The 24,275-nt window shown below is 32.0% G+C and overlaps 1 protein-coding gene and 1 non-coding gene across 2 annotated transcripts; both read left to right on the forward strand.

Moving 5' to 3' along the window:
- The first annotated feature begins 1,728 nt into the window (after window positions 1-1,728).
- On the forward strand, window positions 1,729-8,811 carry LOC105790730 (hypothetical protein). Its single transcript, XM_012618473.2, has 11 exons — window positions 1,729-2,551; window positions 2,807-3,360; window positions 3,521-3,589; window positions 4,487-4,684; window positions 5,462-5,593; window positions 6,109-6,195; window positions 6,319-6,759; window positions 6,866-7,033; window positions 7,186-7,416; window positions 8,027-8,142; window positions 8,386-8,811. Exons 1-11 carry the CDS (start codon window positions 2,047-2,049, stop codon window positions 8,666-8,668), a joined length of 2,784 nt encoding a protein of 927 aa, XP_012473927.1. The 5' UTR covers window positions 1,729-2,046; the 3' UTR covers window positions 8,669-8,811.
- Window positions 8,812-21,714: 12,903 nt separating this feature from the next.
- On the forward strand, window positions 21,715-23,256 carry LOC105790731 (protein FANTASTIC FOUR 1). The gene has a single exon (XR_008198528.1). It is a non-coding gene; the product is annotated as a protein FANTASTIC FOUR 1 (transcript).
- Window positions 23,257-24,275: the final 1,019 nt, after the last annotated feature.

Genomic DNA, 24,275 nt, shown 5'->3' on the forward strand with positions numbered 1-24,275 from the left:
AATTACCAATTGGACCACACAAATTGGACCACACCCACCAAAAAATATAATTGGGCCAGTAGAAAAACAAAAAAAAAAACTTATTTTTCAACCTTCATAACCCGAAATGAAGTAACAGCGAATCAGCAAACCAAGCAAATTTTGTAACCGGACTTTGGTGACCGGAAAGCTAGCGATCACTGGAGCTCTGATACCATGTTGAAAAACTGATCATGAATGAAAAAAAATACTCTGTAATATCAATAATTACAATAAGTGTCTTAAACCATAATTACAAACTTATTGACCTTTTATAGATTATTTGCTAATAGACTAAATATATTAACAATAAAGTTAACTACTCAAACTAATTATCAACTGACTTCTCAATAGTCTGTTCCTGTCTAAGTTCTCGGTAAGGTTTTTTTTTCTCTCAAGTTAAAAACATGTAGATTAATTATTTAAAAGAACTGTTAACCTTTGACATAGTGAAAGGGTGGTAAGACTTATAATAATGAGAATGAGGTGATGAGGGAGATGGTGAAAGTGGAAACAGGATGGTGGTGACATAAAATGGGGTGGAGATGATAAGGGCACGAGGGTGGGTGTGAGGAGGGTTGTGCCTGAAAGACAGTGGAGATGAAAGAGGTCGAAGAGATGTGTAGGAGTATATCTACACCCATACGGCTGTACTGGATACTTGTTTGACATGGTGAATGGGTGGTAAGTTTGACAATGAGGAGGAGGAGGTTATGAGGGAGATGGTGAAAATGGACACAGGGAGGTCGAGACTAGTAGTAGGTGTAAAATGGGGTGAAGGTGGTGAGGGAGAGCATAAGAGTGTTAATAGTCTTTGTTAGATAATATATATATTACGCAGTATGATGTTTAATTTCGTTTTCTTGAATCCTAAACAGGTGGAAACATCTATTCCAGGATGTGCTATGTCTGGCTTAGATAAAAAATGTTAAAATCTAGGTTCGGTCTATCTATATTGATTTTTTTATATATTTTTAAAAATATATATAATATATAAAAATACTAAAAATATTAAAATAAATATTTCCCAATAAATTTTAAAAAATATGTATACTTAAATAATACTAAGATAGGTGCAACTTAAGAAGCAAATGCCTCTAAAATAGTAACAAAATTAACAATAAAACAAGAGTTATACAAATATCTAAATAGTAGCAACATAATTGTGAAATGGTAGCAAAATAGTGAGAAAAAACAAGAAAATAAGAAAAAACAGCAAGCAAACAATAAAAAAAATCATTTTTTTCCATATTCAGGCTAGGGCCAAAAAAACATTACTTGAGGCTTGGCTCGTTTTTAAACAGACATTATTTTCTTATCTAAACCTATTTTTTGAGCTTATATTTTTGACTAAACTCTTCCCATTTTCGAACGGGTTGACCTGACCCATAGACCGATCTAATTCCTTTATATGAGTCTTTTGGATTCTTTATTATTAACTTGATTACGTGAAGTAGTAAAACATAAAAAGAATAATTTAAATTTAAAAGAAAAATCCTAATTTGTTAATTAACTACATGTCCATCATGTAACCTTTTTTATGGCCAAATGGTTTTAAAGTCACATGCAAGAAAAGAAAACAAATTTAATAGAGAAAGTAAGAACAACAAACACTACAAAATTATTAAACAATTGAACTTTTGTTATAACAAAATGTTTGTTCAGAAAAGCAAGTTTTGGTTTTGCGAATTGCCATGGCGGTGGGATGCAATTGAATTCAGCCAAGTGGGTCTCCCACCTATTTTTGTCTTTCAAAAGCTCTCCAATCCAATGAACTAAAAGCTGCCCATTACGGCTTCTTAGCATAGTGACCGTCAGATTTTTATTTTTAGCAAATTGGTGGTGGGTTCATCGGTATCACTCATATCTCCAGAGGATAAGACGATAACATCTCTCTTAACACTCACTGTTTCGCTCAACCTCCACCCTTTCTTCTTTTCTAATCTCTGCCTCCATAGCCAAATTACTTGCTTCACTTACCACAAGTAAGTATCCCACAAAAAAGAAGTTCCCTTTTTCTCCTTTTCGATGATCCCTCTCCTTTCCCTCCGGTTCCCCGCCTCTCCCTCCTCCGCTCTTTTCCACTTCAGCCCATCTCCTCCTTTCTCCTCTCGCTTTACTAAATCCCCTTTTCGCCGCTTTCTTCCTCCGACGAAACCCTCCCTTTCCACCAATTCTTTCAGCTCTACTTCCCAACAGCTTGGACCCCAAGGCCCTCAAAACCAGCAGCCTCCCAGAACTCTATTCCCTGGTGGCTACAAACGTCCCGAGATCAAGGTCCCTAATTTTGTTCTCCAGTTGGACCCCAACGACGTCTTGGCTGACGACAATGCGCTCGATTTCATTGACAAGGCCGTCTCCAAATGGGTTGGCCTTGTAGTGCTCAATGGTGGTGAAGGAAGTGGCGGCAGGGTTTATGAAGCTGCCCGTTCGTTAAAAGCGGTTGTTAAAGATCGCGCTTATCTTTTGATCGCGGAGCGCGTTGACATTGCCGCCGCTGTCGGTGCTAGTGGCGTGGTCCTCTCTGATCAAGGTGGGCTTTTTGCCTTTTTCTTTTTTCTTCTAAAGTTTGCTTATTCAAGGTTATTGGACTATTCACGTAAAAGTGGATTTATTTCTTTTCAAAAGCTTATCAGAGTTTAAAGTAATGAAATTGTCATGCTTGTTTTTCAAAATGAAATCGACCCAATGTTAAAGTAAAGCTGTTAAAGTCTTCAGTCATATCAAATGCATTTGTACCTATATCCAACATCGTTGTATTTGTTTACGAGAAATGCTTCCTTTACAGGCCTTCCTGCCATAGTCGCAAGAAACACAATGATGGATTCAAAATCAGATTCTGTCTTTCTCCCTTTGGTAGCTAGGACCGTGCAATCTTCAGATTCTGCTTTAAATGCTTCAAGTTCTGAAGGTGCTGATTTTCTTATATATGATCTGGGTCAAGAAGAGCACGCCAATACGGCAATGAAGGCTGTCTATGAAAATGTGAAGATACCGATCTTTGTTGTTAATAATAATTCACAAGCAGAGGTGCCATCATATACTGAGTTGACCAAGATTTTCAAATCAGGTGCTAGTGGTGTAGTTTTGTCATTGGAAGATTTGAGGTTGTTTACCGATGATGTTTTGAGCGAGTTTTTTAACACTGTATATACAACTAATAACAAACGTCAGGATGAGAGCATCGTTGAACTAGAAATGGCGGATATCGATCGTGGCTCTCACCAGAAAGTGGGTGTGGCGGGTTTTATTAAAGTGGAAGATAGAGAAAAACAACTTATCGAGAAGGAGAGATCAGTGTTAACCAAAGCAATAAATGTCTTCCAGAAAGCTTCACCTCTGGTGATCTTTTAATTAAGCTTTGGTAGTTCAAGTTATTTTCCATAATGGTTATGAGATTGTCAATTATTTATTTTTCCTTTTTTGGTTGAATCTCTGTGTTTTCGATTGACAATTTTTTTTTCCCGTTTTTGGTTGAATCTTTGTGTGTTTTAAATTCCAGATGGAGGAGATTTCACTTCTTATTGATGCTGTTGCTCAGATTGATGAGCCATTTCTACTGGCTATAGTGGTAATTGTGTGCTGAACTTCAACAAACTCTGGTTGCTGGGATTGCATTGGTATTAGCTCTAAATTTCAAATGAATGCCTATCTCTTTATTTGAGAGCATATACCCATAGAATGACTATTTACTTTCCATTCACTTTCGGTTTAGGGAGTATAAAATTAAGGAATGCTTAAGCTTTAATGTCTTCAGCTTGGTTGATAATGATATGCTACCTCATATATTTCATTAGTTGTCACGGTGGTTTCACGAAGCGGGTTCATATCATATAGGCAATTTAATTAGATTCAATGAGATCGCATATGTCCACTAGGAATAAATTAGATTAACCTTGTGTTCCTTTCCTGCTATGCTCATGTTTCTTTCTTTTGATGGCCACTGCATCTGCCTCATTATCCATTAGTTCATTATTCTGGCTTTTTTTTTTTTTTTGTTACGTGTTACATTTGTCTGTGTTGAGCACTTCAATTAATTCTTATTTAGTTATATCATTCTTGCTGTTTTACTGATAAAACAATAATTTTAATTCCGTCATATTTGACAGAATGTCTTTACCGAATCGTATTAGAATCTTCTATTAGTATTGTTTTAATTTAAATTAATTGATTGCTTGTGTCTTTCTTAGTATTTGTTTGTGTGTGTTTTCATTTTGTCTTTCTTACTATTTTGTTATGAATGCTCCCTAATCATAACTTAAGATCATGCAATGGTATTTCCTGTCTCTATGATATTGGCCTTATATTAATCAATAAAAGGAAATATGTTCTGCAGTGAGAAAGCAGACATTGTACGGAAATTGTTTGTTTATTCATGCATAGAAATTTGCTTGATCCTGTTAAATTTTTGGCTTTGCTATGACTTATTCATATATAAAATATGATATGATATATATTGGATTCTCAGGGTGAGTTCAATTCTGGTAAATCCACTGTCATTAATGCTCTTCTTGGGGAAAGATACCTCACGGAGGGGGTTATTCCCACGACTAATGAAATCACTTTTTTGCGCTATTCTGAGTTGGACCGGAAGGATATGCAGCGTTGTGAAAGGCACCCAGATGGTCAACTAATATGTTACCTTCCTGCTCCAATTCTTAAAGAAGTGAGTCCTTTTGGCATTTCCTCATCTGTGTACCTGAATTTAAAAGTTCAGAGATCCTTTGGGTCTGCCAGTGGCTGGTTTCTCTGTAACTATTAATAGTAGTTTTTGTATTTTTCCATGCACTGGCATACCATCATACTAAATGTTTGTTAGTTTAGATGTGTAAACTTTATGCATGTAGATGTTAGTTGATTCTTCATATTAAATCCTTGCTGAAATATGCTGTTCTCTATATGTTATAGTTGTTAACCTTGTTTGAAATTTACATAATTACCAGGCAAATCCACCTTGCTTATTTGTGTTGTACTTGTTATCATTCATTCCAAGTTACCTTTACTTTAAAAGATTCTAGAATCTGTTTTGATGGGTTGTGCATGACTGTTGGATATGGCGTGCAATTTTTATTGTGATAAAACATTGCAAAGATTTTATTATCACATGGGAATGAATCAATAGCAATTTTACTTTGTAAAAGAAAATCAGGCACAATTTTCATAACCCTAGGTGCTTAAAAGTGAGTTTTCAATCCATAGTACAAATGAAAGTTTGAGACGTGCTGAACATCATTTAGGTTGAGCATATTAGATGAAGATCAATGAGACTGGGAAGATTGATAAATTGAAAAGTTTGGTGAAAGTAAACACAATGTGGATGGTTGATTATCTTCTTTCCGTTGCCTGCTTTCCTCTCTTTTTTGTTTTGTTTTCTTGGAAATTGGTCTGAATGTCATTATATTTTTTTCCATAACTAATTTTTAAAAATTCCTCCTGAGGGCAGATGAATATTGTTGATACACCAGGGACCAATGTGATTCTTCAAAGGCAACAGCGCCTGACTGAGGAATTTGTGCCTCGTGCCGATTTGCTCTTTTTTGTTATTTCTGCAGATCGCCCATTAACTGAGAGTGAGGTAAGATTAGTTTTGCATGTAATGTGGCATAGCTTGCTTCTTAATGTTCTCCATTTCTTGTGTGAGGCAATTAATTTTAACCCTGGAGGCACTGATTTTCTGTTGTCAATGCTGCTTGTTGTGTAGAAACGGAGTACTTGATACTATATGGATTTAGAAAAGTTTTCCATGATATGATATTACAATGTAAAAAGTTAATCATTTTGAAGTTTTATCAAGCGTTTGTTCATGGGGTTCTAGGGAATTTTTCTTCGACACCTCTCTCTTTTTCTTTGAAATTATTACAAAGTGAACCCAAAGGCTCATTAAGTGAAGGCATACAGCTAGTTGAGATATCAAAGAATGGATTATGAGTTACTAATACTGATTTGGGAAATGTTGTGCTGTCCATAAATGCTTTGTGTTTAGTTTCATGAATTTAGTTTCAGAAAGTTATAAATATTACCTTACTAATGGTCAATTCTTATTTTTTGTGAGCTGATCCTGAGTGTACGTGTTCTTTTTTTCTTTTTCAGGTTACTTTTCTTCGTTATACTCAGCAGTGGAAGAAGAAAGTTGTGTTTGTTTTGAATAAATCTGATCTTTATCAGAATACGCAAGAGGTTTAATTCTCACCTCCCATTGAGTATTGATGCTACTATGAAGTTAGTTAATACATTTACATTGACTTATAACTTATTATGACACTTTTTGAGTCTTATATTGGTTATCTTCATTTATTGCAGCTAGAGGAGGCAATATCATTCATCAAAGAGAATACAAAGAAGTTGCTAAACACAGAAGACGTGACATTATATCCGGTGGCTGCACGATTAGTTCTTGAAGAAAAGCTTTCAGCTACTTCTGATGTTGGAAAAAAATATAGAGAAATTGTGTTCGCTGAATCAAATTGGAAAACCAGTAGTTTTTACAAGCTTGAAAACTTCTTGTATAGTTTTTTAGATGGATCAACTAGTAGAGGAATGGAGAGAATGAAGCTCAAACTTGGAACACCAATTGCAATTGCTGAGCGAATACTTTCAGCTTGTGAAACTCTTAATAGAAAAGATTGTGAGTCTGCAGAGCAGGACTTGTCTTCTGCAAATGAAATTATTGATAGCGTGAAAGAGTATGTAATAAAGATGGAAAATGAAAGCATCTCTTGGAGAAGACGAACTTTATCAGCGGTACAAATTTAGGAATACTAATTTTTGAGTCTGCAAGTAGATGACTTTGTTTCTTACATAGTGTTGTCTATATCTATGTTGTTTATTCTTGTGCGTGGTATTGCAGATTGATGCTACAAAATCACGTATTCTGGATCTCATAGAATCTACCTTACAGTTATCGAATCTTGATGTTGTCGCTTCCTTTTTACTCAAGGGGGAATCGTCCACCACACTGCCCGCCACTTCAAGGATTCAAAATGAAATACTTAGTCCTGCCATTGCTGATACACAAGTGAGTTAATGGTTCAGACCTCTTCATAATCTAGGTTGTGTGAAAATTAGATGTCTATTTCAAATATCAAGTTTTAGGAGCCATTTTTTTAGAGCTGCATGAGTTACTTTTCCTTTTTTGACTTTGGATTTATGGTATGTAATTGCGTACAGAACTTACTTGGAGATTATGTGACATGGTTACAATCAAATAATGCACGTGAAGGAAGGGCTTATAAGGAATCTTTTGAGAAAAAATGGCCCTCCATTACCTTCTCAGACAAAAATTATCCTCTGGAGACCTATGAATTGCTGAGAAAGTTGGATGAACTCAGCTTGAAAGCGATAGAGAACTTAAGTGCCAATGCTACTTCCAAACAATTTGAGCGCGAAGTTCGTGAAGTGGTGAGTTAAGAATTCCTCTAAGTAGCAATAAAACTTGTCCAAACTAGTAAAGCAAGATAGTGGTAACAGGCTGTAATCTCTATGATGTCTGAGTGTAAGGCATTTGATGGAAAAGCTCTAACAATATTAAATATGAGGGTTGCATGCAGGCATGTCATAAAGGAACTGCATTTCCTTGTTCTTGCCTATTACTTGATTATTGATGACAATCACCATTGTAATTGTATCGTTATCAATAATACATTGATGTATAGGAAAGAATAAAACTTTAAAACAATTTTTGCAAAGAATGATTGTTTACTGCCCCTAGAAAAACTCCAGGTGGCCAATTGTTCTTGTTTGGGCTCTAATGCGGCCTGGTTATGCTGGAAAACTTCGTTTTTACATATTATGTGAAAATAAAACTGGTATTTATCATGTCCTTTAGGATTGCCAGAAAGATCATATTGACAGTTATTTGTTGTTGAATGTTCTTAGATCTCTTTTTAAAATGGCTGCTCCTATGTTGTCGCTTTTGGTTTTTAATTACCTTGTGCTAAAATTTACTTTCAAATGTTAATTTTTAATACGATTCAGTTGGCCTGAATGAAATGTCTTTCTTCAACCTCAGTTCTTGGAGACTTTTGGTGGACTTGGAGCAGCTGGTTTGTCAGCTTCACTTCTAACATCTATATTACCTACCACCTTAGAAGATCTTCTTGCTCTCGGCCTGTGTTCTGCTGGCGGGTAAGTATCTTCTTAAGTTCATATATTAATTCTTTATCTTCAAGCTGCATGCCCACGTTTTCATAAAATAGTCAGTTATCTGTGTGACTTAAGGTCCTTGCTGTATTAAATCTATGCGCCTTTCATTCCTAAGTTACCTGTAACTTGGTCTGCTTGCATCTGATTTTACTTTCTTTTGACCTTAACAATTCGTTAAGGGTTTAATGTTTCTGACCGCTTATTAATTAAATATTGTTATGATAGGTTTATAGCCATTTCAAATTTCCCAGCCCGTAGACAAGGAATAATAGAAAAGGTGAAAAAGACAGCTGATGCTTTAGGACAAGAGCTTGAAGATGCAATGCAGAAGGATCTTCAAGAAACCACCCAGAATTTGGAAAAGTTTGTAAGAATTATCGGGGAGCCTTATCGAGATGCTGCGCAAAATAGACTGGACAAACTTCTAGAGGTAAAAGATGAACTATCAAATGTGAGGGGAACACTTAAAATGCTGCAAGTAGAAATTCAAAATCTTCATGTATCATAACACCAATATAATGGCTAGAAGTCGAGGGCGGGTTGTATATGTAACGGCGTTATACCATTTCTAGATCCCAGTTCTTGGGGTCTCAAGTGTACAATAGCTTCATGCACTAATAAAAAAAAAATAAGCATGTTTTTCCCCAATAATTTTGCAGCATCTTTAACAAGCACGAATGTGTGTATGGTATGCAGCTGCAGATGCAGATGCAAGCAATGTAAGTAAGCATCTTATTCTGCTTTTACATTTTTAAGATTGGATGAGAAATTTTCGAGTAAAGAAGAATGCATATTCCAGTTAAATTGTCTATAAGCTTTGATTTCAAGTTTTTTCCTTGTCTTGTTTATTATATCAATTACCGGCCATAAAGTTTGTGGTCAGCCTGTGGTAAAACAATTAATAAACGAAGTTTCATCCGAGGGCATCTTGACTTTGCTTTACTCAATTTTAAGGTTTTTACACGTTACAAGGGTCAACATCTATATGCCTATAAAGGTTTGGACCTTCCTTGGTTGACACGTTCATAGGCTACTCTCTCTGAAATGATCAAATTTTAAATTTAGTTTTTATTGTCAAATTTTAATTTTGATCCCTGTGCTACATCAGAATTTAAGATTTAATTTTTATACTTTTAACTTTTTGACATAGTTTGGTACTTTAATTTTTTTATGATGTCACTTATTAGTCCAAAGATTTTATTTTGATTAAAATGTTGATGTAATGTTAACACTATTAAAATTATTTGTTAAATTCAAGTCTATTATAAGTTTTATATAGTTATTAAGCGATTATTTTTTATATTTTCAAAATGTCACATCAATAAATTTAATAGAACAATTTAATAGTGTTAACTTTAAATTAAAAATTAGAGATTAAAATTTTAAAATAAAAGTACAAAGACTAAATTTTAAATATACTAAAAATTTAGAGACTTGAAATATATTTTAATATTTAAATATTTACTCTATAATTTAAAAATAATTAATAATTAAACAAAGCAACTAGTTCATAGAATAAATTAATGCTGAATGCATATATTGAAAAGAGAGAGGAAATTTTGGATAAAATATAATATAAAATATATGGTGGTCCTGAAATAGTAAAAAACTTGATGGAATAGATCAGTGGGTGACATGTTTGCATAAGCTATGAATTTGATTCTATCATCTTTCATTGATATAATCATATTTAAAGTGGAAAGTATACATAAATAAACAAACATGATTTCAATATTTAAGGTAAAGCAGAAAACAGACCTAACTTTGTGGCCTTTTTATTTCCTGAATTGTGTGAGATCAATGTCAAGATGCACCCTTTTCCTTATTGATTTAAAGAGTCTCACTTTTCCATTGGTTGGCTAACCTTAAAAGAAAAAGGGAGATTTTGAAAGCAAATTTGATGGTTGGGGCAAAGAGTGTGCAATTGGCACATATTCTTCATCACCCTCCCTACCATATATGCTAAACTAAACCCTAGAGCCAAGCTATCACCCAACACTGCCTAAGCAAAGCAACTCAATGGTCCAAGCCTTTCTACTTACATTGATAATTGAGAAACTAAGGAGGAATTGAGATCGAGAACTTCAATTTTGTCTAACAAATATCATGAGTATCTTTGAGTAATTACATATTTAATCAATTATCAAATAAATACACAAATTTTTTTGAAAATATGTCTGATGGTAAGTTGTGACAATTTATTATGATACGTGGTCTACTCATAAGTTTTGGCGTAAGTACTAATACAATAATACGAACAAAAAGGTAAACACGAGAAAAAAACACAAGCAAATTGGTAGTGTAGTTTATTGCATCACTTACACCTCTAGGACCTTACACAAATAAGAAATCAACTACTAAACTCACAATACATGCAATGATTTAAGCTCAATCTATCCTAACACCTTAGTACATATAGTATGAACTCTCACCAAACAACCTCTCCTACGCTAAAAGCTGTTAACTAATCACTTAAAGTTCAATAAACAATAAATGTATTCAATAAAATTTCCTTATTATGAACATATAAGCTCTTTTAAAATGCATCATCTTTTTCACGAAAGTAAGTCTCCGTAAATAGGCTTTGAAGTAGGTTACTGTAATCTCATAATTATCTTCATATAATGTGGAATAAAATCTATTTAAATTCAAAAGCTTTATCTTGATCTTTATCTCCGTGCTTTTTTTTTATATAGAAAAATTCAAATCATTTCATTAAACCAAAGGCCCAAAAGCCTAGAAAAAAAGGACAATAAGAACAAGGTCAAACAAGCCCAACCCAAACCAAAAGGGAGCTAACCCTGGACACCATAGTAATTCTAGCCGTCGTTGCTTGAAGCAGAGGAGGAAAGAGTGTGATCAGACGAGCCTATACAAACATAGCTGATGTACCCACATCAAGTAGAACCACCGACAAGGAGGAGCTAAGGTTGCTATCACCATCGTAGAGCTTGTCGAGGGCATTGTTGAGCTTCCATCCCAAGCCTTTGAGTGGATGTTGGGCAGCTTGATCAACGTTGCCATGTACGAGCCATCAAAACTAGCTGTCAATGGAGCTCCACTTTAAATGGAGATCTTGTCGGATCATTAAAAAAAAAGCTGAGAAGATTAAAGACGATCTATTGGTGGGGAAAAAAAGCAAGTCACCTTCTTTTACCGACAAAATAAAGTTATCACAAAAGGGAAGGTGGTTGCTTGGGTTATTTTACTGAAGAGAAAGGGAAAAGGAAAAAGACTAGCAATTGCAATTGAAGATGCGAGTGACACCAGCTCAACAACCAGACGGCCACTTGCAGAAAGGCTAAAATGAAAAAAGAAGAGCCTAAGAAAGGAGGGTTCAAAGAAGAGAAAATAGAGTTTTTATATTATCTTCAAGTCTTTATATTATCTCTAAGGTTGATCTTCCATAATTTGATATGGAAAATTACGTTCTTTTCGATACTTAAGGAGCTTGTAATTGATCATTTTTATGTCATTTTAGTAGTTTTATGAATCATATGTTAGTTAAAGTTAAGTAAATAAAACAAGCCTTTTTTGTGATGTTTATCGACCAATTAGGCCAACTCGAGCCTAATGAAGTCTAACGAGTTGATGTAATGGTGTAGGAAACGACTTGAATCAAATAAGCCAAGTAGTTAGTGAACTGCCCAGAATGTCGCAACATGGAGATCATAAAGTTACAACATTGAAGTTGCATAAATACTTAGAAGAATTTTTGAGCAACATTGATAAGGCTAGTAGACTGTGGCCGAGGTCGTGACATGAAGGATATAAAGTCGCGAAATTAACAAGCAAAGTCCTGACATTCTCGACAGTAGCCAAAGATGGAAGTCTATCCCAAGGTTGTAGCAAAGTTGCGATAACCAAGCCTATATCCAAAGATTTGAGTAAATTTCCTGCCAAGTCACAACGTTGGACCTGTAATGTTGCGACATTGATGCTTGACAAAGTTAAAATCTGCAAGGGTGTTTCTATCCGCAATCAACTTTAACTTGTAAATCAGGGCAGAGTCGACCTAATTAGGTCAAAGAAAATTAGTTCTATAAATGTTAACTGAAGAACACAATTCAAGGAGGCTCGTTACAATTTCTAATAGCTTAGTAGATAGTTTGTAGGATTTTCTTTAAACATTTTTATTTCAATTTTTGTTTCTAATAAAATTCACTTTCTCTCAATTTCATTCTTTAGTTTTCTTTATTTAAGTTTTCACACTTTTGTTTACGACGGATTTATGAATCATAAGTGATCAAACACTTCCATTACAAGAATCTTTGTCGCCGCCCAAGTTGATCTCCATCATCAGAAGTTTTCGGATTACTGAGCTTTTCTAAAACCTATGCTTTCTTATCGTTAATTTCATTAATGCTTTGCAAATTAAGTGGGTTTGGGATAATTAGAATGGGTCATAACTAAATTCTTAGAGAGGTTGGTTAATTGAAATGAGTGTAGTTAATCTAACTTAGGGTTTGAAACTGATTAATTGGATTAAACTGAATGAACTTAAACTCTAGAATTGACGACTCTATGTAGTAGTTTAGGTAGATGAGACTGAAAGGAGATTCTACTCAGAATCGATTCAATTTTTCTCATTTAGATCCATCAGGTCGAAAGGTAAATGGACTAAATTGATTAATTGATAGAATTATAGGCCGAAAGGTAAATGGACTAAATTGATTAATTGATAGAATTATAGGCCAAAAGGTATTAATTAGGTCAATTAATAATTTATTGGTAAAAATCACTAAGTCTAGGTTAATTACAACCATGGAAATTGATCAACTCCTGTTTGTCATTCTTGATAATTTATCTGCCAACTTTAGTATTTTTACAATTAGATCCTTTTAGTAATATCTAGTTCATATACTCCGAATTCAGGCTTCGTCATACTATAGTAATTAGGGTAGTAGCTACTTAGACTTAGTTTTGCGTGTTTTTAATTACTGTTTAATTCAGTTTTAGTCATACCTCCCTTGGATACGATTCTTAGAATACTGTCCTATTTCATCGTAAATTAAATTATATTACAATCTGACTTGTTCACTTGGAGTATACCACATTTATATATATTTAATTTGCATTATTTTTACAACCTTGATGCACACACACCGGGGTGCGGTCAAAGGTCTATTTTCAATTCCAAGTCTAATGCTTGGATTAGGATTTTTTAAAAGCTCGTTGCTAAGATAGGAATAAAAACTCTCCAAGAGTCATACTTGAAATGAAATTCTTCAAGGTTGTCGCTTCTCTTTATGTTTTTTTTATACAAGTAGTTACATTACAGTTGTAGAAGGGAAGGGGAACAAGGTTTACAAATATAAAAATCGAAATTTGGACCTTATGTGATAGAGATACGTTTCTTTTTTGTTATAGATAAAATTATACTTTTTTTGTTATTAAAAGATAATCATAAACATGAATAAATACAAAATAAAAAACCGTCGATCAATAATGTAACACCCTTTACTCGAGAAACTCGAGTAATGAATGTTACATTTAGCATTGAACATTCTTTCTATATCAAATACTTATGATTTGGGCTCTTATCAAGGTTACATTACTCTTTTTAGAACTTAACTAGACTAACAATAAAGTTTAATTCCATTCTAAACTCATTTCGGGTATCCTTTGGCCCAACTAAACTTTTTTAGTTCTAGGTCAATATGTCTCGAGGCAAGGGTTTGAATGTCTAGAGATCGTTTCATTTGACTATAGAACTTTAGATTTGAAGTTGTATTGTCTCGAGACAAATGAGTGTACGTCTCGAGACAAAGAGGCTTATGTCTCGAGACAAAGTCCAATATGTCTTGAGACATGACCTTGACACTGTAGCTTTTTAGCTTCAAAGTTCTTGTGTCTTGAGACACATTTCGTATGTCTTGAGACTTGGGACAGGGGACTTGAAAATTTTGTTTTCAAAGACCTCCAACTCATACCAAATTGTCCACAATCATTCCAAACAATATTCAAAGCTCATAAACTATGTAATACATCATATTTAGCGTTCAAAACTCATTAAACTCAAATATTAAAACAACTAGACACTTCCTTTCTTACTTCATTAATTCACCTATGTACATGTCATCATATATACCATAGGATTTATTTCATACCCCTTTTCTCCCAAGCCTTAATGATGAGATGAGATGAGATTTGTCGAGGCCACTAATTCAAATGAGAACTTCAATCTAATCTTTCACCTACGTGTTGAAAAATAATGTGTTAAGCTTGTGAAAGCTTAGTAAGTACCCATGAATTCAGATCTTACCATTTCATTGATTTTTATTTATCATAAACATTATTACTATTATAATTCATGAATATATCTTAATAATCAATAGGTTATTCCATATTTATAAAATTCACTAATACTTTGATTCACTAATTTTATCATTTCACAGATTAACAAGAACAAAAATTTTATCAAAAATCACTTACCATAACTTTTTAGCCCATGATAGCCACATTTGGACCAGATGGATACATGGAACATATCACAATACAAGAAACACAAATATGTTGGAAACACAGGCACTGAAGTGCATAATAGAACATGAGGCATCAAAGTGCGATATCACGAATATCATGAACAATACATGAACGCTCGAGCTCCTATAGCATGCCAACTATATCCATGAAGTTCAACGCTAGTATACATGGGCAATCGAATATCAGTTAATTCACAATAATTAATCACAAATACTTTATTTCATGATTTTTAGGATTTCAATACACTTTCACATTTATTTCATTCTAGTTTACTATTTAATATTACATGAACATATAATTTCGAACATTAAATTTTTCAAGAGCATTTTCTTTACACTTCCATTCCATGACTAACCACAAATTTTATTCATACTAGTATTTATTTTGATTTTCATAATTTAGCTACACTTTTGCACTTCTTCAATTTAGTCCTCATTTTCCCACGATTTAAAGAACAATTGTAATTTCATTTACAATAATCACGAAACTTTATTTAGTAAATTCTTAATTCACAATAAACCTTATATTTCTTGTTCTCTACATCATTTTCACTTATAAAATAATAACACGTAAAAATTTTACGTACTTTTCAATTTAATCCATTTTACCACGAAATTCAATATTCACTATCACACAACAGTTTAATCCATTAATTCATCATAATATCTTATTTCACATGTCTAATTTATATTCTATTCACTTTTCTTATTTCAATCATAAATTTTATAAAGTTCACGATTTAATTCTTAGTATCATGAACATACAATATTTACTATAAACTCACTTCAAGATCACTTTATGTCTATTTCTTTACCATATTTCACTTCGATTAACCCTTCATTTAAAATATAATATTTCACATATCAAATTGTTTTACACTTTATTTTACTAATTTATCACAACTTTCACAAAGTTTACATTTTAATCCTCTAGAGACAAGAGAATTTAAGGGTACTTACCTCTCTTCAACCTTTAATCACTTGTTTTTCTCTTTCCCTTGCCACTTGAATCGCTTCCTTTTTCTCTTTCTTCAATATCATGCCAAGAACATAAAGCTTTCCATGAGAAATCTTTACTTTAACGTCATTTATATATCTTTCTAACAACATTAAACTTGAAAATATTATGAAATCTTAATATTCATACCTTGTTCTTTTGATTTTAAGCAGTAGCTTGATTTTCTATCTCCTCAAAGATGAACATACAATCTTCCTAATTGAAATCTAAGTTCACTAGATTGTTGGAGGATTGATTTTACTAAAAAATTTAATGGAATTTCAAGGATTGCTCTCTTAATTTCAAGGAAAAGACCAAGTTGCAAAGAAAGCAAAACTCATTTTCTCCATGGATATGGTGGCATGAACTTGAAAGAAAGATGCAGAGAATTCTTTTCTTTCCATCTTTTACTTAATCATTAATAAATATAAAAATAAAATAATAGTAAAATAATAAAATATTTTAACTAAAAAGATTTCTACACCAATAATTGATAATTATCCAAATTAAGAAATGACCATTTTGCCCTTCAAAGTTCTCTACAAATCCAACCTTGAATCACTATTCACTTTTGATAAAATTGTGATTTATTCCCTTATCTTTCTCCACTTATTTAGTTTGGTCCCCAATTACAAATTTTGTGTCACAAGAACTTTTGGGGTTATTTTCACTTTTGGTCCTTCAACTTTCCTATATTTATACCTTGCCCCCAAAAATTTTGATTATTTACACTTGAGTCATAAAACTTTTCATACTTTTATAATTTAGTCCCTATCTTAGAATGATATATCACAACATACTTCTTAATTCAACTTTCTTTGGAATCCATCAACCTTCTCTTTTATCATTTATATTACTTATTTTACTTTACCGAGGAATCCGTTATGCACAATTCTCACTTAATACTACTTTTATAACATAACGATTTTAAAGGTGTTGAAAATAAAATTAATACTTATTTGAATTGTAATTTATTATATAAGCACAACTTATATCACAAGTCATTATATACCAACACTTTTAAATAATCATATTATATTTCTCGATAAAAATGAAATCATAGTTTTTTTTCCAATAAGAATGAAGAAAGGTGGATAAAATATTGAGATTCAAATATAAGATTTGTTGGGCTAGTTGAATCTTTACTCGGTTGGTATCAATATTGTTGTTAGTTCAAGAAGGTATAGGTTTGAGTGTGCTGAAGTGCGTTATCCTCTTATTCAATGGTCGAATAGGGGCAAACCTAGGGGGGCTGGCAGGGGCCCCGACTTCCCTAAAATAGAAAATTTTCCATTTAGGCCCTTTATAATTTATAAATGTTTAATATGGTAAAATTGCATTTTGCCCTCCAAAATGATAAAAAAAATTGACTTAATCCTCTAAAAATTATAAAGATATAGGCTATTAAAATGACGAAATTATATTTTTACTATCATAAAATATAAAATTTAATTCCGTCTAAAAACAATTTCTAACTTCCATGGAGTTATGAATAATTTTAGGAATGGTAACAAAACGGATACAAAATTTGTTGTCTTTTTTAAAATATTATTACATGTTGCGCCTTTTTGTGGCCGCTTCTCTCAAAGGGACTTTTAAAGCACCGTGAAAAAGAAATGCTTAACTCAAAGATGGAGCTAATTTTAACATTTATGTTGGTTCAAATGCCATGCTTGTAATGATTAATTTGGAAGTAGAAATCCACCACTTAAATAAGGATTAAATGAACATTCTTAAGGTATCCAGTCAGTTAATCTGTTATAGCTATTAGTTAAGCTGTTAACTTGTTCTCTGTAAATAGCATGCTTTGCTATATAAAAGCATGAGCAGTCTCTGTACAAATGCATCAATCTTTCAAATGTATTCTTCTTGATTAATAAAGTTCTGTTATTTTCTCTATTTCTTGTTATAGTTTAACACTAATCATGATTAATTAAAATTAAAATCAAGTTAAGTAATAAATAAAAGAAAATTATTTTATAAATTGTAGTGAAGGTTTTAGTTTTATTAATTTCTAATGTCATATACGTTGCATGTGATTTTACACGTTTAATATTTAATCAATTTTAAATATTATACTTTCAATTTCACTACTTAATATAAAGTAATATTTCTTATTTGAATTATTGAATATACTTAAAATATATTAACTCATCAATTCTAATATTATAATAGAAAATTTTAAATTATAATTAAAATATTTTAACATCTTCAACCTATAATATAGTTTTATTTTATGTAATTAATGCAAAGTAACATTATTTAAAATAATAACTAATTGATATAATTAACTGTAATATTAATTAAGTGGTAATTAAGATGCTTAAAATTATATTCGAGTAATAGCCTTTTTTACGTCTAAAACTAATAATTATAATTATCATAATTTTTTATATTTTATGCTTAGAGTTCTATTCAAGTAAAAATCTATTTTAAAATTAACAAATTTTTTAACTAATAATTGAAAATTAAATTATAATTATTTTTAAATGTGTAGTTATCACAACTTTTATTGCACTTCAACTTTTTATTTTTAAATGTGAATTTCAGTAATATGATAGAAAATAAAAAGTATTCTTGTCAGTTCAATTTTTTTTCCAAATATATATATTATAGATAACTATGGTTGAAATGGTGACATGTGTTTATATAGTATAATCAAAACAAATAAATATAAAAAAATGACACACATTACTTTTTCAACTCAATCTAAAAATTTTGCTAGTAGTGTATTAAATAGTCAACCATAAATTAATAAATGTTATAAGTATTTTATTATAACGTGGATGCCCATTAGGATAAAAAGTTTGATGTATTTTAGGACTCTAATATTTATTAGGAATAGAATTTTGTAATATATATACTTTTTATGTTTATATATATAAACTTTAGAGAAACATTCTATTTGATTAATAAAATACATACTTCTCTCTTTGTTCTTTATTTTATAACACGTTATTAGCATGATTCTCTTATTCATTTTAAGTTGTTGGATAAGATTACAAAAGAAAGAAAGAAAACATAAATCACGTACTAAAGGAAGGGATTGAACCCACACCATATATGACAAAATTAATAGGTATAATGAATTTTTGGTCCTTCAACTTTATAAAAAAGTTATTTTAATATTTTGCCTTTTTATTCCTTAAACTTGCATTTTGTCAAATCATCCCAAAATGGATGGAAAATGTAATGTTTGTATAACTTTGTTGACATGACATACACATGGATTGTAACATAAATGACACGTTAGCATTTAATTAATTTTTCAAAACTTAAAATTATCAAAAATATATTTATTTTATTTTTATAAATTTTAATAATTTTAATTTTAAAATATTTTTATAATTGTTTTGAATTTTAAAATTAAAAAAGAATCAAAAGTTGACATGTCTTTTACGTGTATGCAACGTTAGCAAAATTAACAAATGTTAACTTTTTCATCTATTTTGAGATGATTTGACAAAAATGCAAGTTTAAGGATTAAAAAGATGAAAAATTAAATTAAGAGATAAAATAAACTTTTCTATAAAATTTTTCTATAAAGTTGAAGAGGCAAATAAATTATCCTGAAGGATGGATTATAGATTAATTTAATTTTATCGTGGTTTATTATTAATCTTGCATGCTTTTCCATTGTTAATTACTAACAAATTATTAGTTCTTCCCTCCTTAGAGAGCAGTTCTTAGAACTTGAAATAATTGTGATAGTTATTACTTTTTTCATATAATGATTATTTTTATTCATAAATTTTTAACGTTTAAGCAAATATGAACTCACGTGCTCTTTGTTGTTGTCATAGTAACAATGCTTATTGAATTAATGCTCAATCGACAATTATGATAGTTATTTTAAATTTTAGCTCTTTTATGATATAACAACTCTATTATGTTCACAATTACAATAAACTCGGCTTATGCTCTAGTTGGAATGTTCTTTTAAAATAAAAGGTGAGATTTGAAATATTAAAGAAAAAAAACTTAACTAGTGACCTGTTAATCAAGTATTCATCTTCCTAATCAAAATTTTCTTTTTGAACAATAGGTTTTATCATATTTGCTCTTTTGATATAATATCTAGAACTACTCATAATCCCTCCCTAATCCTTAAATAGGAGGATAATGCGTTTCAAGACACTAATAACAATGTCGATACTAATCGAATTAAAATTCAATTAGCAAAATCAAAATTTTGCAAATATGTAATAATTATGGGATGGAAATAATTAATAGCCTATTTTGGTAGTAAGGTTTGTCCAATAATTGTGACTAAAAAGAAAAAGAGAAGTACTATAGGAGTCATCTAAAATCTCCACCGTTGAATGTTTTAAGAAACAAAAGAAGGAAAAGAATATTCTAATCTTACTATCAAGGTTAACATGCAATTAATACAAGCCTCCTCTGTGTTCAAGTTTTTGCAAGATACCTAACTTATGAAGTAAGAACAAAGAGAAGTCCGTCCACCATTATTGTCCTCTTTATGATATATGTTTCCAATGGAAAATTGGGGGGACAATTTATGTAAATAAGGAAACTTTTCCTAAACACTAAAAACCAACATACTTGTTAGTAGGAAACTACTTTTTTGGCCTTTATACTAAGGATTTTTAAATCATTTGGTATGAACCCTATTCTTTTTTTTTGCTTGTATATTTTTGTGCAAACAAACCGGTCCGTACTGTTTTTTTGGAGCATTTATTTAACAAATAATATATGATATTTGTCTATTATAAAGGTTAGAAATGAAAAGCAAAGTGATTATTTAAAATTAGGATTTTTTTTGTTTTTGTTTTTTATAAATTAATAAAAATGTTAAAATGTTAATTTAACATTTCAACCAACAAATCATTTTATTTATATATGAACTTCATCGAGGATGTGACATAAGCCTATACAGAAAGGTAAAGCAAGAAAATTATTTTAGGAGTATAAAAATTTTGAATTTTAATATATATATATATATATATATATATATATATATGCATCATTGCTTCTATTCTTAAATGGTTGAATGCATAACTTGCAATGGTGAACTAAGGGTGAATGCAAATGCTTGTCATTATAGAGCAAAGAATTGAAAGTGAATGGCATAGGCAAAGCTAGAAGAAACAAAAGCAATGGGTCGATTCTTTTCTTTGTGGTTGCTCTGGTTGGGTTTCTTTTAATAGCTAAACAAAACTTACATCTCATATTAACTTTATTTTTCTTTTGTTAAACTAAAATTTTAAAGATAAAATTATGTATATATACATAAGTAGGAATTTGGGTTTGGAGTAGCTGTCTTCAACTATTAACTTTCTTGTCTATTTTTAGTGAAAATATTATGGAAATCCTAACTTAAAGAGTGATTGTATTTTACTCTTTCTATTTAAAACATGAGTAAATTGGTTTCCGTATATTAGATTAAAAAGTAAATTGATCATTTTATTAAAAATTCTTATATTTATACAGTTAAAAATTGGTCACTATACATCAACATGAGGTATACATAGCATGTTACATGTCACTATTTAGTTATTTCATCAACCATATCATTTTTTTTTGTTAATACGGAAATAAATCTGAATTACATCAAACATTGGAATGCAACTTCCAAATAATCATCTTGCAATGTTTGCAAAACACCATCAGGGGTTCAAGAAAACATACAAACCAAGTTGACTGTTGAAAGCCAACAATGCCATGCCGTCTGCCACTCTATTACCTTCACGATAAATATGAACAAATTTCACCTCACTCTCTCGACAAAGAAGCTCCCAAATAGCGGTCTCCGTTTACATACAACTTATCAATTTTTAACAAAAATAAATGGATTAAATTTTTAATAGAAAAGACCAATTTACTCTTTAATCTATTGTATAAATACTAGTTTATCTATTTTTTAAATATAAAAAACAAAATTTGCTTTGTGTACTTTTTCCCTTATTTTTAATCCTAAATGTGTGGTAGAGTAAAAAGATTGTAAAAGATTTAGTGGGCTTAAAAGGTTAAGACTTTTCCCCTGTCTCTGAATTCTCCTAGTATAAAATTATCCCCAATGCTTTCACTTTTCATTCATCTTCATTGCTTTGTTCCTTGCCTCTTTCTCTTCCTCATCAGAATATAAAAAGAAAGCTATCTCTTTCATTTCAATCTCCATCTCCCCCCACCCCCATTTGAATTCAGAAAACTCCAAAAGAGTTGAGGAGTTTCATTTAAGCTCCCCTGTTTCTCCCTTGTTATCTCTGTACCTTTTCCAATAATAAAAAATGTCGTCAAGTGTGAGTCAAGGGTTGCAATCATGCCTGGAGGTAAGGGTGGTAGAACCACGTTTTTTGAGTCTGAAACTGGCTCCACATAAATCAAATTCCCCTGCCTCCATTGCTCCCACTAACGAGGAAAAAGACGCCAAGCTCATAGGCAATCAAAATATGGAGATGGGGGGCTGGAGTTTCCTCCACTCCCTCTCCAACGCCAATGAATATTCTACCCAAAATGACAATGTATACGTGCATCCTCTTGTAAAGCGTTCAGCTTCTATCCTAAGTGAAAAAAGCCTTGAAATGTGCACCGAGAGATTAGGTAGTGAAACTGGAAGTGATGTTAGCGACATTTCCTTGCTTTCATTACAAACCGGGGTTTACAATCCATCGAATTCCAAACCAAGGGAAAGTTCATTGAAACGAAAAACGAGTCGTATCAACACCTTCCCACCTCCATTAACATCCATTACCGGTTCCAATGGCGTCCAAGTCAAGTCTCACCGAGAAGGTGGCCGTTTGGTTCTTCAAGCCGTTACTATCCCTCCTTGCCATACCTACTTCCATGCAGAACGAAGTGAAGGCAGGCTTAGGCTTTCACTTTTCAAGGATGTCACCGATGGTTTCCACAGCGAAGACGGCGAAGAGGAAGTCCGAGAGGACGTTGTAGAAAAAGAAGATGATGATGATGATGATGAAGATGATGAAGATGGTGAAAATGATCAAGCGTTAGAAGGTGAATTCAAAGAAGAAAGCATTATGAGGGAGGTGAAGTTATGGAAGGAAATAGTGGGAGTACTGGGGCTGAAATTGAGACAAGGAAATTGGCTTGGCCAAGCCGATGCAAAGAAAGTGGGCGTAGGCACAAAGGGTTGCTTAATTGGCAGCCATTGTTGGTGGGGTGACTACTTGAAAGCTAAAAGTTGGAAGGTTTCTCTCAGCCCCAGAGACAATAATTACTATGATTGGATCCCCTAATTTCCCTCCTTTTTCTATTACCTTTATCATAATAATTATTATTACTAATTTCTAATTTTCAGGAGTTATGTATATCAAAAAGTAAGAGATTACCGTACCATGGATTTCCTAAAATATGCTTATGGTAGTTATTATCGTTATTGGACCAGACCATGTCACGTGCTACACTCCCTTTTCTCCTATGCTGCAGCCCCTATTTTTGGTTTATTTTCCTACCTCAGTTACTTATCAATATTTATAAAATAAATGACTGCTGATCCATTAATGACGGGGGACTTCCTCTATAATTTTTGCTCATCGCTTTCCTAGGGAAATTTTTGTTGGACACCATTGAATAAAATGATAAGATTTTAATTCCTCCAATAACTTATATTTGGAATCTTAACTTCAGTCCAAACGGTTTACAGTCACAATTTACATGCAACTCTTGAGTTTTAAATGATGATAAATATTTAGATTTTTCATGAAATAGATATAATAAAGTTAATCTAAGTCACACTCTATAGGTCCATATATTACGTGATGTAATTTTAGAGTTACGGAATTGATTTATAAATTTTGTTTTTTATTATTTTAATATATAAAATTTTAATTCAATTATTTAAAAAACATTGATATAGTTTTTCATTTTTTTGACTTTGGGCCTGCCTGTCCCTCGTATTTGCTCCTGATGACGGTCAACAAATTTAATTAAGTGTTAAAATTTAAATTTTAAGATACATAACAAAGTGTTAATGTTTGACTTTTATTATCACTAGATTTAAAGTTATATGCTAAAAGTATGAGACAAATCCTTGTCATAATTAAAATAAAGGTGGGCAGTGAACGTGCTTGATTACGATGTGGATGTGATTGGTTTCAGTGGTGAGAGGCCAACGTGTAGCAGCATCTTCCTTATCGGATAGTTTAACATACATACATACATACATACATACATACATACGTACGTACGTACATTTCCGTAAATGATATACACGAGCAAAATGTTGGAAAATTAGAAGAGTAGTTAATATACACCGCGAAACAGGGATAATGCAAGTGGGAGGGGGGGTACTCCATTGTACGAATGCCAGGTAACTATAAAGTTTCGGACCCACAAAGCATGCAAGAGCCGGCCAACATGAACATGCAACTGACCTCATTGCTAATTATCATCCATGTGCTTTGCTATGCATTTGTTATCTGCTGCTTCCATGCCATTATTAGTACTGGTGAACCTCTCCTCTGGTTTCTTCTTCTTCTTCTTCTTCTTCTTCTTCTTCTTCTTCGTCTTCATTTGTGTCATATGACTGACAATTTCTCATTCACTTACAAAGCGACCCCACAATTCTTACCTCTCAAACTCGAACTTTATCTGTACTGAAGATGAAAGATCATGGGGAAGTTGAAAACATATCAATATAGATGTTGGGAAAA

Source organism: Gossypium raimondii, chromosome 8 (assembly GCF_025698545.1).
Source record: "Gossypium raimondii isolate GPD5lz chromosome 8, ASM2569854v1, whole genome shotgun sequence".
NCBI lineage: Eukaryota > Viridiplantae > Streptophyta > Magnoliopsida > Malvales > Malvaceae > Gossypium > Gossypium raimondii.